At 42.3% G+C, this 18,509-nt stretch overlaps 1 protein-coding gene across 1 annotated transcript in view; it reads right to left on the minus strand.

The window, feature by feature from the left end:
• Positions 1–290: 290 nt before the first annotated feature.
• The window catches only part of chd7 (chromodomain helicase DNA binding protein 7), a 63,827-nt gene continuing 45,608 nt past the window's right edge, over positions 291–18,509 (minus strand). The window contains exons 13-38 of the mRNA XM_084120506.1: positions 18,209–18,385; positions 16,994–17,137; positions 16,618–16,894; positions 16,268–16,478; positions 15,920–16,115; positions 15,582–15,749; positions 15,183–15,362; positions 14,867–14,977; positions 14,017–14,222; positions 12,680–12,879; positions 12,422–12,581; positions 10,400–10,489; positions 9,862–9,965; positions 8,339–8,468; positions 8,133–8,190; positions 7,963–8,023; positions 7,535–7,871; positions 7,235–7,443; positions 5,642–6,430; positions 5,039–5,196; positions 4,429–4,656; positions 3,872–4,276; positions 3,598–3,795; positions 3,348–3,488; positions 3,151–3,255; positions 291–2,487 (exon numbers count right to left, since the gene is read on the minus strand). Of these exons, the coding sequence (XP_083976632.1) occupies positions 1,438–2,487; positions 3,151–3,255; positions 3,348–3,488; positions 3,598–3,795; positions 3,872–4,276; positions 4,429–4,656; positions 5,039–5,196; positions 5,642–6,430; positions 7,235–7,443; positions 7,535–7,871; positions 7,963–8,023; positions 8,133–8,190; positions 8,339–8,468; positions 9,862–9,965; positions 10,400–10,489; positions 12,422–12,581; positions 12,680–12,879; positions 14,017–14,222; positions 14,867–14,977; positions 15,183–15,362; positions 15,582–15,749; positions 15,920–16,115; positions 16,268–16,478; positions 16,618–16,894; positions 16,994–17,137; positions 18,209–18,385 (6,093 nt within the window). The 3' untranslated portion in view covers positions 291–1,437. The remainder of the gene's footprint in view (positions 2,488–3,150; positions 3,256–3,347; positions 3,489–3,597; positions 3,796–3,871; positions 4,277–4,428; positions 4,657–5,038; positions 5,197–5,641; positions 6,431–7,234; positions 7,444–7,534; positions 7,872–7,962; positions 8,024–8,132; positions 8,191–8,338; positions 8,469–9,861; positions 9,966–10,399; positions 10,490–12,421; positions 12,582–12,679; positions 12,880–14,016; positions 14,223–14,866; positions 14,978–15,182; positions 15,363–15,581; positions 15,750–15,919; positions 16,116–16,267; positions 16,479–16,617; positions 16,895–16,993; positions 17,138–18,208; positions 18,386–18,509) is intronic.

Raw genomic sequence — 18,509 nt, forward strand, 5'->3', positions numbered from 1 at the left:
ATTATGTCAACCGCTCCACAGGACTGATGGTGTTTATGATGGCTAGAGTAAACAGGCCTGTCGGAACCTCCTTCCCCAGCAACCAGGTCATGCAGCGCTACTGTATGAGGCATCTAGTGCAGAATCATTCAAGTTCAGTTTTGAAAATTTAAATAATTAAAAATGTGCTGTCTGTAACAAGTACTTTGCACCTAAATTCAACATTGCTATAGCATTAAACATTTGGTGCTAATGATTAAAAACCTTTACAATTAATTCAAATCTAATTTAACAGATCAAACACATGTGAATGTAAAGGAAATTAACAATTTATTCTGTTAGACGATATATAAAAGGTTAGTTGTCAACAGAGGATGCAGTTTGACATCCCCACAGAGCTACACAAACAGCGTTTTGGTTTCCTAGGCGAATATTGAGAGTCACTTTTATTAAAAGCATCATTACTACAGTTGGCAGCAATTTACAGTTCATCATACATGATGGTTTCAAAAAAAAAGAAAAAAAAAACCACAAAAGAAAAAAAAAACATGTACAACATTTATGTCTGTAAACTTCAAGGCTAGTTAGAATTGAGGTAATGCTGTTCAGCTTTGTGGCTAAAGTAACAAAAGTCCATTCAAATAGATAAAGGTACCTGATTTTATTCTTACACCAGTGCATTAACATGGATACAATGAGACAATTTGACTGCAGTAATTTATTTCATGTCACTTTTTCACACTTTCCGGTGTTTAGTCAAAAGAGTAAAATCGAACATTCAAAAGCTGCCTTCGTTATTGCTGTCTCCACAGGTAGAGAGGTCTCCTCACCTGTTTGGATTGTCAGTGTGAGAGACTGGGAACAGTCCAAGTGTAGGCTATGATATGTGAGAACTTCGCCCGCTCCTCTCAGCAGAACAGTACAACGAAAACCACGATTCTTCCTCAGCAGCGGAGAGTGTCTTAATGCCGTTTAACTGTACACCACTGAACATTACGAGATGCTACTCATCGTTACAATATCAACAGTAGAGTAAGAGAGAAAAAAGACAAAACAAAATAATATTAAAATAAAGAGAGAGCAGCATAGCACTATCGGAACGATTAATTCCTATAATATTTCAGGAAATTTCCATCTCATCTAGAAGGCACCCACACAGTGCCAAAGACTTCAAAAAAAAACAAAACAACCAAAAACACAAAAAGAAAAATACATGGGGGGGAAAAACACCCTTTTGACATCCGCACAAATCTATGTCTGTTCGCATCATCCCTGGCTACGCTAATGGTTACAGAGACAGCTCATTTGCTTTACTCTTAACGTTACCTGTCAACAAAAACCAAACAACCAAAGTGTTTTGGATATTGAGTTGGCATGTAAACACCTGGACTAACCATCCTGTCAGAGTTCAGTGTGTCTCCTCAGCCCTGGGGAAATGTTAGAAGGCCTGATTCAGTTTCAGTCACTTTTGTCATCCTCATCAGCAGGTTCGTCATCGTCCTCATCATCATCGTCATCATCGTCATCGTCCTCATCATCATCCATTCCACCCTCCATGGAGTCCATTTCCTCTACTGGCCCTGCCAGGTCATCATCTAGTACTGATGAATCAGCAGTCTTGTTCTGGCTCTCCTCTGAGTCACTGTCTTCAAGTGTGTTGTCAGCAGTTTCAACATCAGCCGCAGAGGCGTTCTGGTCCTGATTTGTGCTGGGCCCTTTGGCGGACTCCTTGTCCTCACCGGCAGCCCCCAAAGCCCCAGACACAGCACTCTGGAGGTCAGCTAGGGAAGCTTGGGGGAAGCCTGGGAGGCCCAGGCCGCCAAGGCTGGCGGGTAAAAACATGGATGGGTAGAAGAGGCCTGGGGCCATGGTAGACAGCAAGAAAGGGTTGAAGGCCAGCGGACTAGTAGACATGCCAGCAGCAGCGGCCGCAGCAGCAGCAGCATTCAGCGCGGCAGCGTCACCGGTAGCCTCGGCAGACTCCGTATCAGTCTGTTTCTCTGCTTTTTCCTTCTCATCTCCTTCCTCCTTGGTCTCCTCATCCGTCTTCAGGTTGGGATTCTCCTCAGATTCGGCCTGTTCTGTACCAGACGCACCGTTGGTTGCAGTCGCAGCTGCAGCCAGACTTCCTCCGAACAGCCCCCCTAGACTGAACATGTTGGGGAGGCCGCCCATGCCAGGAAGCATGAGGGGAAGCATGGCCGCGGCGTGCTTGCCGTCCGCCCCCCCTCCGAGAGCAGCGGGAAAGCCCATGAGGCCAGCTGCCAGCTGGAGGCTCTGGAGGTTCTGCAGGCCCTGCAGACTGGTCAGGTCCATACTGCCAAACAGTCCATTCATCAGCAAAGGATTAACACCGGATGTGGAAGCTGCTGCTGCGGCCGCTGCCTGCGCTGCTGCCGTCGCCTTGGCGATTTCAGATTTGGGACGTCTGCCTCTGCGGCGCACGCCCTCCTCTCTGACCACCGGCCCAGTCAGGAGTCGGTCAAACATGGACTCTGGGAGAAAGCCCTGGGAACAAAAAAATGTAATATATAATTAAGGTATAACTTCCCATTAAACAGTTTGAGGTCATTAAGATTGTTTTACACATTAAAAAAACCCAGCAAAATTGTGAAATGTTAATATTTAAAATAACTTTTCTATATTAATACATTTTAAAAGGTAATTTATTCTTTATTTTTAGCAGCCATTACTCCAGTCTTCAGTGTCACGTGATTCTTCAGAAATAACTAACCATCAGAAATCATTCTAATATGCTGATTTGGTTCAAGAAACATTTGTATATTTAATAAAAAAAAAAAAAAAAAAAAAAAGAATATATATATATATATATATATATATATATATATATATATATATATATATATATATATATATATATATATATATATATATATATATATATATATATATATATATATATATTTGTTTTTACATAATATATGAGTGTACTGTGTATAATTTAATACAAAAATACACATGCAAATATTTCTTAAATATATACATGCATGTGTTAATTTATATATACAAAATCATTGCCCAGCACTAATAAAAAAAAAAAAAAAATGTGTTTATATGAAATGGATGTTTTGTAACATGTCTGTCACTTTTATTCAAATTGATGCATCCTTGCTGAATAAAAGTATCAATTTAGATAAAATCAAGACTCACCGATTGCTTCACAATATCTGTCCAGTCTGGGGCGATGGCAAATTCTGGATTTTCAATCAGCCAGCGAGGTAAATCCTTCATTGGAGGGGCCATAGCTCCTCCCATCTGTAGTCATAAAAGTTATAAATGTTGCAGCAAGTGTAAAGTACATTTTGGGATAAAACAAAATGGAACCATTTCTAAAAATGAACACTTGCCTTTCTTCCATTCCTAATGTTAACAACAGGGACTCTCTCTTCTCCGGTCAGCGTGTTTATGTCAATCTTGTTGGGATTGCGGCATCTGTGTCTTTTCTGTTTGGGCTTCGCGAACTGGGAGAGGAGATGGTCCTCATTCTTCTGAAAGATAAAAACAAGAGAACTCTAAGATAAACAGCATACCGCACAGGACATTCCTACATCAGCCAACAGAAAAAAAAATTTGATGGGCACAAAGAATTGCACTCACTGGTACGTATCCAGGCACATCCATAGTGTAGGTGGGATGCTGTCTCAGCCATTCCCGTAGGTCCTTAGTGCTGGGACCATCTTCTCCTTGAAGATGGCTTCCCTCTTCTAGGCCTTCACCAGGGGCTTTCTGTGCAGGAGATGACATGGGTCTGTGTGCCCGCCCATCTACAAAAGCTTTGGTCCCATCGGAATTTTCCTGTAGAAAAAAAATTAGTCAATGTGCTACATGAAAACGGCATGACACCCACATCACATCCTGACAGGATACGTACCACATTGAGAGGTCCTCTCTTGTTCCCCATAAAGAGCAGTTCCAACCCCTCCACATTTTTCCTGCGACCTCTTTTTCTCCGGTTGGGGAGTTCAGTGTCATGTAGAGAGCCGTTGGCCCTTGGTCTGGAGGAAGCGCCTGCTTGCAGCAGCTCCATCTGTGCTTTCAGGGCTGTGGAGGAGGCCATGGCTCCAGGGAAGGCAGAGGAGGAGGAAGAGGAGGACACGCCGTGCAGGGCTTTGGTCAGGTCTATGGCCTGTGTCTGGCCTTCTGTGGCATGGGACTCTCGTAGCTGTGCTACCATCTCCATCAGGTTCCTGCGCTTGGCAGCACGCTCTGCCTCAATCTCCACCTTCCTCCTCCTGCGTCTGCGCTGTCGAGGTACTGACAGGCTTAAAGTTTCATCCTGGACAAGAACATTGACAGGGTGTTTAATCAACGTTAACTCTTAAAATCTATTGTATAATAATAAACGATGTTTAAACAAAAGACAAAAAGTGCATTGGCACCCACAGTGAGTTTCAGTGCACAGTAGGGCGGGTTATAGGTGGGACTTGCCTTGTTGACCTGTGGTGACATGGTGAGGTCCTCACTGCCACTATAGCTGGTCTGACCCACCATTGAGAGATCACCAAGACTCCGCCTCTGCAGGGGGCTGTCCGTTGTCATGGAGCTGTAGCCAGGCAACAGGCCTGGGAAGTCAAAGAACTGCCTCCTGTTGAAAGGCCACTTGCCCTTCATGACCGCTTCACAGATGTTGTCCATACGATTGATCATTACCCTGTCCTGAAGTACAAACACAGAAGATCAGCACAAGTGTGTGTGAGCGAGCGTGTGCGCGTGTATGCATGCATATGCATGCATAATGAACTAGAGGATACATAAAGGGCATCTAATTTTCTCCATTTCAGCTCTGGTTTCATGTCCCAAGGATCTTATAATGCTCTATTAAAGGATAAAGCTCTGAAACTTTAAGTACAGTCTTTTCACTAAGCATCACATCGTAGTTTTCCTCACAGCTTTGGGCTTGGCTTCATTTACCTTCAAATCGCTTTTGTGGCAAACAATATTACAACATGCTAGAAGGGAAAACTACATGCATATAAAAAAAATTAATTGACAAAAAAGGAAGGAAAAGATTAGAAGAGGGAAAAATGGTTTGACTAACCTTGGGCCAGAAAGAGAACAGTGAGCGTTCACTGAACATCTGAGAGGCTGGCGGCTCGACGTCATCAACACTAAAGCAGTCCCTGGTCTCATCACGGGCAGTGCTCAAGGAGGCGTTACTCTCCTCGTCAAAATTCTTACTCTCGGAGGCGGCTCCAACTGCAAATCATAATGATCTTTCAATACAAACAAGACTGCAACAAATTTTAAAATCAAAATCTATGCTCAATGAAAATTGACCAGTGTAAAAAAACTGCTCAAGCAGCCAAATAATCTTTGTTCAATCAATAGAATACAGGGTTTTACAACAATTACAAGTTTTACAGTTCTGTTTGGTGTCAGTAGAGGCACAGAAATTACATACTTGAGCTTCAAATTCCCAATAAAAAAGGTATTCCTCAAAGTAAAATTACAGATGATTGAGAGAAATTAGCATAATCCTAGATTTAATAGTAATTTAAATTGAGAAAATGGAAGCTTAGCCTAAAACTGGTGTAATTTGTTTTTGAGCATACAAAAATGTTTTGGGCATGTTTCTCAGATAGAGATGTAACAAACGTTGTTTTAATAGAAAATAAAACATTAAATAATGCCTAATATTCACCTTCAGCTTGTGAAGATTTTTCTGATTTGTCATCCTCATCCATTTTTTCTTCCTCGTCTTCTTCAGAGATTTTGTCAATAGGTACTTTAGTCTCAGTGTTCGAGGGAGGCTCACTCTCATCCTGAGCGATTTTATCTTCAGGGGTAGGCAGTGTATCTGTGGACTCCTGATCTACAGGCTTCACCTCAGCCATACCATCCACAGGACAATCCAGCTCTACCTTGGTCTTAACCTCCATTGCATCTTTCTCCTCCACCTCCATCTCCTCCTCCTTGGGCTCGTGCTTAAGACTCAAATCATTTGCTTCCCCTTCTTCCTTCACTTCCTTTTTAGGAGACAGGGCTTCAGATTTCTCTCCTTTGACCTCCTCTATGTTACCGTTCTCCACTTTGGGCACCATCATATCACCATGCTCTTCTTTCACTTCTTCATCTTTGAGCAGGGTCAGAGGGGTGAGGGGATCAGACATGATGGGCATTTCACCACCCTTGCCCTGTGTGAACTTTCTATGAGCCTCCAAGAAGCTCAGCTCAGGGTCGTTGAGGATGTGGTAGTCAGTGCGGCTGACACCATGCTTTGCGGCACCCCGAAGGAGGTCTCGATCATGGCGCCCGGTCTCCCACCAGGCAGGGAGGTCGGGGCTGGGTTGGCACAGACTCAATCTCTCCTCCAGCAGAGGGTGCGGCAACACCTGCTCCCTGATACGCCGCAGCAGCTCGATACGATAGAGCGTCCGTGAAGCCCGCTCCTCTGTGATGGGGTCAATGATGAGGGTGGGGTCCGGCAGTTCTGCAAGCAGAAAGATGATGTTCAGTTGAATAATCAAAAATGTGAAAATTCAAATCAAAGCAACATTAAAATGTAAAATGCACAAATAATGCAATTACAGTGTGATTTAAAAAAAGTAAATAATATTTTCATGGCAGACAACTGATATGGTGATTCATATATATATATATATATATATATATATATATATATATATATATATATATATATATATATATATATATATATATATATATATATATATATAACACACACACTATTTAGCATTAATGGATTAAAAAAAGAAACAAGAATCATTAAATTCTACAAATCAATCTAGGAATCACAATGTTATAATGTCCAGTATGAAAAACATTAATTTAGATAATATTTAACAGTATTAACAAATTCGTTGTTTTGTTTTTTTAAATATTAACTGAGTACTGGATGATGGCAAAGGTAATCTAAATGTTAAAATAGGGGAAATGAGCTGCACAATTAAAACTCCAATATTGAAGGACAGAAATAAAATTAAAACAAATCTTTTTTATCAGCTATCAATATGGTTCCGATATATTGTGCATGTTTCTTCTGGTAGCATGTTTCTTCAAGGGATGAAGATGCATAAATAGAGGGAAATAGAGCTACTAAACAGGTAGAGGAGGCAGACTAGGTCAGGGGGCACAATGAAGAAAATAATTTTTGGGACTACACAACCAAAACAAAAAGCAGGAAATCACAAAAAGAAAATAAAAATCTTTGAACACTTTTATTGCTTTTAGCAATAGCACAAATTCCCACTCTCAAAATACAGGAATAGTTTACCTGTCTCTGATTTGATCTGCATCCGGCACACACGCTTGCACATGGCCACAAAAGAGTAGTAATATTTTTCCAGGCTCTCATCAGTCTTCTTGTCCAAACGAGCAAAAGCACGGAATTGGGACCAGTCAAAGCACTGTCTGTGCACGTCATAAACCACACCGAATGTGGACACCACCCGGTAGAAATCAGCCTCTTCACGCCTTGTCCATCTGGAAAACAGATGTTGATAAATGGAAATGAGGTGATGCGTGACTAAAGAAGAACTTTTTTTTCAAAATGGAAGATCTAGAAGTAACTCACCTCTGCCGTCGCTCTTTGAAATAAGCTGCTCCATCAGCCAGCAGGGCGGCGCTATCAGGGATGTAAGGTGATCCCTTGGCCATGAAGGGCCCTCCTTCAGCCATGAAAGCCACTGCTCCCTCTGGAGCATAAGCTCCTCCCTCTGTTACCATGGCGAGGATGTCATCACGCGGGCGGCGCCGGCGCCGGTCAGGTTTGGTCATGGCTTCCTGCCTTAGTTGCTCACGCTTGTGAGTGCGCTGATAGGCCGTGATGAGACGGCGCAATCGGGCGGTAAGAGCCGAGGCTGGAGGCCAGTACAGATTGCCTGCCTTCCCATTCTCACCAGGCTTAGGACCTGAGGGTGGACAAACAGACGCCAATAGTGAGCACAGAGAAGTAAAAATTAAGTATGATGGGTAACACCTGTTCACTAGGGAAATAAATACCTTCTCCAGCCTCACCATCCATCCCTTCATCTTTATCATCCAGTGGAGAGTTTGTAAAATCCTGTGGACATGGCAAAGAAAAGTTATGTAATGCAATCTAATAATACTGATTTTAGATAATAGTATAATAATAGTATAATAGTCAAGACTAAAATACTTTGAAAACTCACATCCAGATCATCTTTGAAAGGCATCCGGAGTGGCTTGTACTCTGGGTCTTCATCCTCTCTATTGTGAAAAAGAGTGGGAGAGAAAACAAAGAAAATCAGAAAAAAAGAAAAGCAGGGTGATAGATAAAGAAAGAGGAAGAGAGCCAGAGAAAGAAAGAGCAGGAGGAGTCCCTCTTGCTGGGGCTGTGATTTTGGGCCAAACTTACCCCTCGACACCATCTGCCATCATGTCCGCTCCCCTCTGCTCGGCAGCGATGGCCTTGGCATCAGGCATGCCCACCCTCTCCAGGAAACACAGGGTGGGGTCAGCACGCATTGAGTTATACTTCTCATAGCCTAGCGGAAGAAAAGAGAGCAGCGGCGAACATAAAAAAACTGCATAATTACAGGGTAAGCTGAGGGCTGGGGAACTATTATTTCCCCTGGTGATGTGAAGGCAAAAAAATAATTACTGGTGTGTCAAATGTAGTTTGAAAACAACAATAATAATAAAAAAATAATTTTAACATTTCTGTTTAAATATAGAAGGTGCCATAAAAATGACTAGTAAATCAATTAATTTTATATGGGCCTATAAAATACAAAAATTAAAATAAAATAAAAAAGTCCTTGGACAATACAAAAACATCCAAAAAATTCAAATCAGGCTTAGCTAACACATTATGTGCTGCAATAACCTTATAATCTACCAGAAGATTGAATCAAACCAAAAAAAGAAAAAAGAAAAAAAAGATAGAAACAAAAGGAAAGCCAGAGGAAAATGCCCGTTGAAACTGTCCAAGCAGAACAGATTTGAGCCTGCGGATCCCTACAGTGCACAACAGGGGAGGCGATTGGCAGGCTGGACCCACTTCAGCTGAGCCGCTGATCAGACGGGGCTCAAGCACCCCCTCCCCCGCTAGAACATCACATTTCAATTAGGATTTATGCGGTGACACATTGTTCCTAACTGCCGCCGCGCCCCGAGCCAAACTGTAATCATGAGGGGGTTTATAGGCCATCACTCTTTCCTCTGCAGTCCAGGCCTGCCACCTCTCCTCTCCCCGTTTCCTCCCCAGACCTCCCTACTGAATTGGGATTATGATTAAGAACAGGCAGCCTGTGTTATATACACGCTCCTGTGTGTGCGTATGGAGGCCAGCTGAGTTAACGAGGTAGCGCAGCGCACCGGGGGAGACTGGAGAGACAACTCTCTGTACACACATTCAGGAAAAAGACCAATCTGAGAGAAGCTTAAAAGTCCCTCACATCAAGATTAATATCGGCGGTGAGAGCAGAAGACACTATTAAATAAAGTGACTATTACTACACTTTATACAATTAAGAGTCAGCAGTTGAGAAACTCCTTTCCATCTCTCTTTTTAAATACTGCTTTTGGCCCCTTTTCCCTTAAAAGATAAATTGTGACAGCTCCGTAGCTTCACAAAAGAAAACAATCATGACCCAAACAGGGAATTTAGCAGGCTCTCCCAGAACACTTAACACTGTGGGTCAATGTTAATAAAATGCCTTGAGAGGTGCCTGTTGCCTCTGATAGATTAGATCTCAGCTCTTTCCCCCATCCATTTTCCCAGCCACCCTCAATCTAGTGCAGGATCGGCCATTCGGAAAATATCACCAATCAATCTCAATAGGCAATATTACAATAGGTCAACATTAGCAATTATTGTCGCCTGTCACCGCAAAAGCACCAGTCGGAAAGCAGCAGCCGTGAGGAGGCGGAGCTTACCATGCTTATAGACGCCGATGAGGAGGGACTTGTCAGCATCGAGATCCCACCAATCAGTGGGGACGTCGGCGTGGAAGGGTTGTGGGATCCAGATATCCAACTCACTAAATGAAAGACAAACAAACACAGGAAAGAGTGATTAAAACCAGGAGATGGCCACAGTGGCATATAATCTAATGAGAGCGGCATTAATGTCTATCTGCAGACATCTGGTAGGAAACGCAAGCATTAGCAAGCCACATCTCATTTAGGCCCATTTCTCATCTTGTTTATTTAGGGCCAACCTGATTACGGCCGGAGATCTGAGCTGCTCGCTTATCTCACCCTGTGCACTTGCGAGCCCCTCGCAATCATTAGAGCTTCAGTCGAGTCCTTGAGATCATCAACATGGCGAGCACGTTTGCACATTATAAATGCATGCACATCTGGGTGGGGGTGTTGTCAGAAAGGGGGAAGAGGAGGAGGAGAAAGTGATGGAGGGAGAGGAAAGATAACAGCAGGCAGGATTCAGTGGAAGGGAATGGAGAGAGATGCCAACCTTGAATCCGCTCCCTCCAGGATTCTGTCTGCCTGGTCTCCGATGACTTCTTGTCGCAGATAGTACAGCATGCGGACCCGCAGCAGCACTCTGTCAGAGATAGAGCGAGCAAGAGAGAGGATAAAAAGGGCAGGAGAGAAAAAAAACAAAAACAAAAAAACAACAGATGAGTTGGGGGTTAATGGAGTGCCACACAGATTGAAAGGAAGGAAAAAGGGACAAAGGAAGGAGAGAAGGCAGAAAACAAAAGAGCGAGTAAGTTTGGCCAGCTCCGAGCTGTGCCAGCAGCAGTAGCAGCGGCAGCAGCAGCTCTTTGGCATGTGCCACGGCTCATCCATCATGCTGCCAGGGCTGATTAGCCACGCTGTGCGGCAGCCTCCGCGCCTGACAGATGGCTGCACATAATCACCTCTGTGTGTGCCGCCTTTCACCCGCTTCCAACAGGTCTGCCTGGCACCTGGCCTGGCACCGCGCCGCTGCGCTTGGGGAGCCGCCCGTACCCACCCTCTCCCCCCTCCCCCACGCATATGCACTCCAGCACCTTCATCCTCTCATTTTAATTTCCTTCCTAATGCTGTTAGGGAAGTTGGGGAGGTGCTAACGGGACGCCTCCAAAGTAAAGAGGCAGAAGTTTGCAGTGTGGCGAGCAGATGGTTGGCGGTCTAAGCACCTCGCATTTATCGTTTCGTAACGTTTCCTCAGCTGTTGCTCTGTTCCCATTCTCTGGATGCACATCAGAGCCAGCAGTGTAAACCTTTTTTTCCCTTCTCTCTCTTCTCTGTCACTGCCTAGCGTTAGGCAGGACAACAATGCTGGCCTGGCAACAGAAATTATTTATCAAATGAAACCAGAGAGGCCTCAAAAAACAAAGGACACAAGCCGGCGACACAGGGCATTATGGACATGTGGGGCAAGAGGCAAAATCATCATGTGCTGCCTGATGAGCTGAACGATTAATTATTGAGTGATCTTAAAATTTTTGATATTTGTGGAAAAAAATAGTCATTTGGCAGCAGCCTTTGCCAGAAAGATGGGACTGTTTTTTTTTTGTGCCAGATTCTTTACAGCTGGCCATTTTTTAACTGACATTCATTAGTCAAAGCTAAACTATGGAGGAGCCAAGCAACTTAATGAAACATCTGCACCACAAGGTAATAGCGCTAACTCGCTTTTGGACATGTTAAGCTAATTCACAAGTTTGCTTCAATTACTTTTTCCAAGTTGAAAAGCTTTTCAAAAGTCTTCAAATACACCTGCTTCTGAGGATATCAGGCTTGGAAGTCAAAAAGGATACTTTCAAAAAAGATAGCAGCAGCAAAACTTGTATTTTCATATTTCATGGCCAAATTTTACAAGAATTGCTGGGAAGATTTCCATTTATATGTCAGGTACAAATCTTTTTGAATAGATCTAAATTATACTTATACTATATTATACTTGGATATTAAATTATACAATGTCTCGAAGACCATCAATGGGGTGACTAATGTTATCGCGTTGACCTAGAATTCTTACAACGCAAGTACTTTAAAATGTAATTGGCATGTAAAAATGTTATATATATATATATATATATATATATATATATATATATATATATATATATATATATATATATATATATATATATATATATATATATATATATATATATATATGAAGTGCCATGTGAAATTTCCCTCTAGAAAGATAATTTTTAATCAAGCTTGTATGTTTATGTTCACTTATTTCACTTTAATGGCAAATGAAAATTACCTATAAATTGTCATTAAAGTGAAATTACTGAACTTAAATATACAAGCTTGATAAAAATACTCATTTTAGAAGAAAATTTCAGATGGCACAGAGGCTTTTGCATCTGAAGTCTTCACATACACATACATATATACACACATACACACATACACATATACACACAACTTTAATTTCACTGTTTTTTCCAGGTTTCCCAAGACCATAAACCTGCAAACAGATTTACGTTATTTTTGCTGGAAGTTTCTGTAAAGGTGGGAAAGGACATACTTGTTGCAGTGGTGTTTCAGGTGTCTCTTATAACTATCCTCTTGAAGGAGGATGTCAGGATTACAGTCAGCAAGCCAGTCAGCCTGTGGCATGTGAGTTTGAGCAGCCTGTGGCTTCCCCTTCTTCCCTTTACGGCCCCGGGGCACAGGAGCAGACAGACCTGAAACCACAAAAATTGCATTTAACAGGTTAAGAAGTAGTAAATGCAAGAGAGCTCATCAAGGAAATAAATGCAATTCCATGGTTGTAGTGTCCTACCAGAGTGGTTGGTCAGTGTGCGGCTCTGGCCATCCTCGGTAGGGGTTATGAGGTCCCAAATGAAGCTCTTGATGTTCTCATCTCCACGGTAGTGGAGCAGGCAGTAGGCCAGGAGGGCTCGGCAGATGGTCTCTACATCTCGCTCCCTTAGCGGACGCTTAAAGCGTCCATGGGACAGGATGTCACCCCAGCGGCCCCAGCTATGCACAACAGAAGAGAATTTAGCCAAGGCTCAGTTCAAGCCTTTTTGAACCAGAGTTATGTTTAATTTTGGAAAGAAGCACAAAAATGTCACTGACAAAGCTAGTTAAAACAATTCACAAAGTAAATTTTTACTGTCTGGGAAAAAAACCTCAGTGTCAAGACCATTTAAGAATAGTATGATTGTACCATTTCTCACAAACTGGAGAAGGTGGGACACCACCAATGTCTTGCTGGCATGGTGCATGACCATGGGGAGACCCAATGCCCTTGTTATTTGATGTTGAGTATTCAAGCACTCTCTAAGCACAGGCCTAAAGGGCTTTTTTGGGAAGAGAGGGGGAAAGGTCTGCTCTGATTTCACAACCCTACACTGCTTATAAAAAATAAAAAAATAAAAAAAACTTCAGAAGAGACAAAGCTCTCAGACTTGATGGATCTAATTTGCCGTATAGCCCAGGGGTCTAGACGCGTCTGACTGAAAAGGGAAAAAAAAGATACTGGTCAGACATGGTGTGTGCAGCCAGCCATGATTAGTGCTGAGTGCACTGAGGCCTGGTGCTTAATTAACTGTGCGCGTTAGATAGCGCCGTGTCTGCCACTGCCCCGGGACAAGCAAGCGTGACAAACTCGGCCACTGCACTGGTGGGCTGTGAGCTACCAGATATTCTCATTCCAAATGGAAAACACAACGAGACAAGGGGAATTTGGATGGCGATAAAACAAAGCTGGAAGCTGAATATCCCATCTCATGGCACTGGGATGGACTTCCTGCTAAAGCTGGTTTCTATGATGAGCTACGATTGAGGGAAATGGAAATCTATTAATGAGGGACATGGACTGAAAAAGTTAGATGTCTGCAATAATTTTAACTTGAATGTTTCTATGTAGGAAATTTTTCCCAGTGGGGGTTCTGTGTTGCCCTACAGAGTCATGTATAGTTGATTTTGAGCAAAAGGCATCTGCTAAATGGCAACTAATTATAAGGAAAGCCCCCAGGGACTGTTTAAGTGCAAGATGTTGATAGCACAATTGTGATCTCAGTAGATTTTCAGGGTAGCATAGTCAGAGAGTACAAAGATGTTAAAACCAACAACAACAATGCTTAAATATGACAATTTCCAGACTGCACTCACCCATACACCAGAAGGTTCTTCTCCACTCTAAAGCACTCACTGCGGGGGTACCCCTGGGTTCGGTCCTGGGGCCTCCGCGGTTTCTGAATGGGCTTGTCTTCAGAGTCACTCTCAAGTTCTGAATACTCCATCAAATCATCCTCCTTCATAGAACTGTAGTGACGAGTCTGCTTCCGGACCCGAGGAGTGTCAATCACCAGATTATTCTGACAAGAGATATGATCTGGGGTAAGAGCACTCCCTCAAGTGTTGAAGACAGCAGAAAAGGATTCTGTTTGTTCAGCACCATGATATAGGTGATTGCTAGATGGCAAGATGGAAGACCTCTAATCATGGACATATGCAGAAAATGTGATAAGGCACTTTTTTTTTTTCTTCGACATAACATTTCTCTGTATGCAGATTAAAGATGCTTAGCGCCTACAATTCTCCTGAGAGCAAAGAACAGTGGTAATTACAGAAAATGCTTCCCATGGCCAAGTTTAAACAATTTTGCCTTTGCTCAATTACGGCTACATTCCACGCATTGTTAGCCTGGGGAAATCAGCCTTATTAATTATGCCAAGATAGCATATTTATGAGGAGTGACACGACCAAGTGCAGTGGAAACTACCCAGATTTGAATTCACACCATCTTCAGTTAATTGTCAAATAGGATTATGAATATGATACCTGTCAAAATCTGCTAATTCATGACTCATTAACAAAACAATGAATAGTCAGCCATAAGTGCTCCACACATGACTACAAGAGAGAGTGTGCTACAGATTAGTGCCTTTTTATGCAACATCTTCTGTGAGGCATTTCACAGTACAAGAGAGCTCCTTTCCTCCATTCATTTGCATCTTACCCTGCCATTGATCACATCCAGGTCTAGCTCTGCTTTCTTTGCCCATTTCTGCCAGAAATCTGGGTCCTCCAGAGAAATGTCGGTTCTGTTCCCAGAGGCCACAAAACTTGCCTGGTAGGGGAAAATAAATGAATGTAAATGGTGAGATCAGACACAATTACCCTATAGGCTGCACTATTTTAAGAGCAAGATGAAATGGGTAGTAAGCATATATACTTGTAATTACACAATAAAATTGATGGGTGGGTACTTTTTTATTAACATCATAAATACCTCAGCCATGGCAAAAAAGGAGAAAGATTTTAAATGTCATCACCTTAGCAAACGTTGAGCCTTTGCCTTCTGATTCAATGGTAATGGTCTGTGTGCGTCTCTGCAAAATCTGATCAATGTCTTCTTCACAGAACTTGGATCCCTCATCCTCTTCATCCATTAGAGCTCCATAAGCTCCTTTACGTAGGAGGTCCTCTACCTCCTTTTTAGAGAGCTGCTGAACCTAAAAAAGGAGTGAAAAAAGAAAAACGAATAATCAACTTCACAAAATACAGATCTCAATAAACTTACTGTTTTCATCTTGGGTATTTTATGGAATAGACTGATTTTCTTTTTTACCATCTACCTAAATTAGTCTCATCAGAATGTTTGATTAATGAACAATCTGGAATATTGTTTCAGTGAAACACCACAAGATGGTGGCGCTGTGTGCAGTTCATACCCCGTTGGCAGCATTCTCTCTCCCGCTCATGGACTGAAGCACCGCCTTGTCCAGTCCTAACTTCAGACTGGCCTTGTCAAACATTTCTCTTTCGTAGGAGTTTCTGGTGATCAGGCGGTAAATCTTCACAGCCTTGCTCTGTCCTATCCTGTGGCATCGAGCCTGTGCCTGAAGGCAACAGCACAAAACGGTCACACACACCACCTCTAAAGAGGTGCATAATGTGATAGTGCACTTCCAGCTGAGTTACTAGTTGGAATGCAGCTTTAAGATTCTTTGTGAAATAAAATGGCTTCCAATGAAGGTCCAGCACATTTTCACTTGCATACTATGCTTACCTGTAAGTCATTCTGAGGGTTCCAGTCGGAGTCAAATATAATGCACGTATCAGCTGCAGTTAAGTTAATACCCAGGCCTCCAGCCCTGGTACATAGCAGGAACACGAAACGGTCAGATTCTGGTCGTGAGAAGCGGTCAATAGCTGCCTGGCGTAGATTTCCTCGAACTCTGCCATCTATACGCTCATATGGATACCTAGATTACAGGAAATTGAGCATACATTAACAATACATTTTTATTGGTTGATTGCATTTCTTAAGTATTTTTTAACATATGAGATTTCATATTAAATTAAAAAGTGTTTCTCTATCAATTTATTGGCAGTGGTGTGGGCTCAGACATCCTACCGTCTCTGGATGAGGTAGTCCTCCAGGATGTCCAGACAGCGCACCATCTGGGAAAAGATGAGCACACGGTGACCCCCAGCCTTCAGTTTGGGGAGCAGCTTGTCGATCAGCACCAGTTTTCCTGCAGCCTGGACCATGGCCTGGAGGTGGAACTCTGGGTAATCTAAGGGGTGACTCTCCCTGAACTCCTCCATTATCTTCTCCTCAGCTCCTACAGACAGAGAAAAGAATGAAATTTAAGTCTGGCTGACTGGAGAAATGGTTATACAGTTTAAACAAACACCATTAGCAAATCAATAAAACAATTTTAATTTCACATGTAGAGTTTCACATCTGATATTGTTGCTCACCATTGATGAGGTAGGGGTGATTACAGCACTTTCTCAGCTCCATCATGGTGTTCAGCAAGTTGGGAACACTGGATCCTCCTCCACCTCCACTGGCACCTCCTCCACTCTTGGAAAGGAAGGCAAAGTTCTTCTCCAAGATGGCACGGTAGTATTTCTTCTGCACATTGGTCAGTTCCACTTCAATGATGGTCTCCTCTTTCGGTGCCAGATTCTTCTCTACATCCTCCTTCAGTCGGCGCAGCATCATGGGCTTCAGAATGCCCTGCAGCTTTTGAACCTGAAACAAGGAAATTACATCCATTAGAAAACATCCAGGCATCTCTGAAACGTTTCACACACCAATTACAGTGGTTTAACAAGTGCTGATATTCCATACCTGCTCTTCTGTTTTAAGATCTCCAAACTCCAGCATGAAGGTGGACTCTGAAGGAAACCTGTCTGGCTCCAGGAAATTAAGGAGACTGAAGAGCTCCTCCACTGTGTTTTGCAGTGGGGTCCCAGTCAGCAGGACTTTGTGTTCCTATGGAAGATAAGAGTCTTGTTAAGTGACAAACAAAAATGAACTCCTCCAAAGTCCTTTAACCATGTTAACCAATAAGGGTGCTCCAATCAGGGTTTCTGGGGCCGATTACGATCGCTGGAAGCAGTATTGGCCGATACTGATCACCAATACAATCACCTAAATAAATACTACTACATGATAAACAGGCTTCAAATAAACCCACTGGGGTTAGTTAGAAATTCTTAACAACAATGTATTTAAGTATAAAAAATTAAGCAATAAGAAAGTATCATGAACTGACAAATCTTTATTGGCAAGCAACATGTGCAACATTCTATTCCGTCCCTTAAAGGTGATTAGGAACAACTTAGAGCTTAACAAATATATCATTCCTGTGAAATAAATAATAAAAACAGAACAGTCCATCAACAGAAAGTTATCAAATGTAAATCGACCGCATTGTCTTCACTGTATAAATGAAACCTGCTAAATCTACTAAAAAGCAGTGAGTGATTTTTCTCTGTTTTTTGATTAACATTGAAACAGATGGCAGTAGGTTTTTTGGGCTGCTGTCACTAAGACTTGACTAAGATCAAATGCGTTCTTTCACAACTGTTTACAAGAATATATTAGCCAAGAGGGGAACTGACAATTTTGTCATCATTTTGTCTGTATTTGTCTGTTTAAGCACAAAAGAAGCAAAAGAGAACTCGCTCTGTGCACTACAGATGTGTCTGCAAAGAAAACTTTTCACACAGTGCTCATGTACCGAAATAATTTTGTTTGTCTCTTTTGTCTTTTTGTGCTTGAATGCTTAAATTGGCAATGACAAAATAAAGGTGTCTCTTGGAAAAAAAGAAAGAAAAATAATTGATTTTTTTTTTTTTTTTACATGTTGCATCGATCATCTTATCGTTAGTAATTTGATCAATGCATTGATCCATAATGTATTGTTACACCCCTAATATTTACAGGTTTTCAGCACCATGGGAACCCTGCATCTGGTAAAAGTGAAAGCTATAGCTGTATTTACAGCAGGTTCTTTTCAGAAAAAATATGTTTTTTTTAGGTGGAAGTGGAAGCACTAACCATGTCCATCATCTTTAGGCCCTCAAGCAGCTTGCAGTTCCTGTTCTTGAGTCTATGAGCCTCATCAATGATCACACAGCGCCAAGGCACACTCCGTAGTTCGGGGCAGTCTGTCAGGATCATCTCAAATGTGGTGATGATTGCATGGAATTTGTAGGCTCCCTTTATTACACGACCCTGCAGGAAAAGAGATTTTGGTTGTTGAAGGGCTCTTGAATGCACAACCTTATGTATATAGTCCTGCAGAAATCTTGTGAAACATTAGCATCAATAACTTAAATCAGTGTTTCCCAACCTTTCA

The sequence above is a fragment of the Abramis brama genome (assembly GCF_963993115.1).
Source record: "Abramis brama genome assembly, chromosome: 7".
Lineage (NCBI taxonomy): Eukaryota > Metazoa > Chordata > Actinopteri > Cypriniformes > Leuciscidae > Abramis > Abramis brama.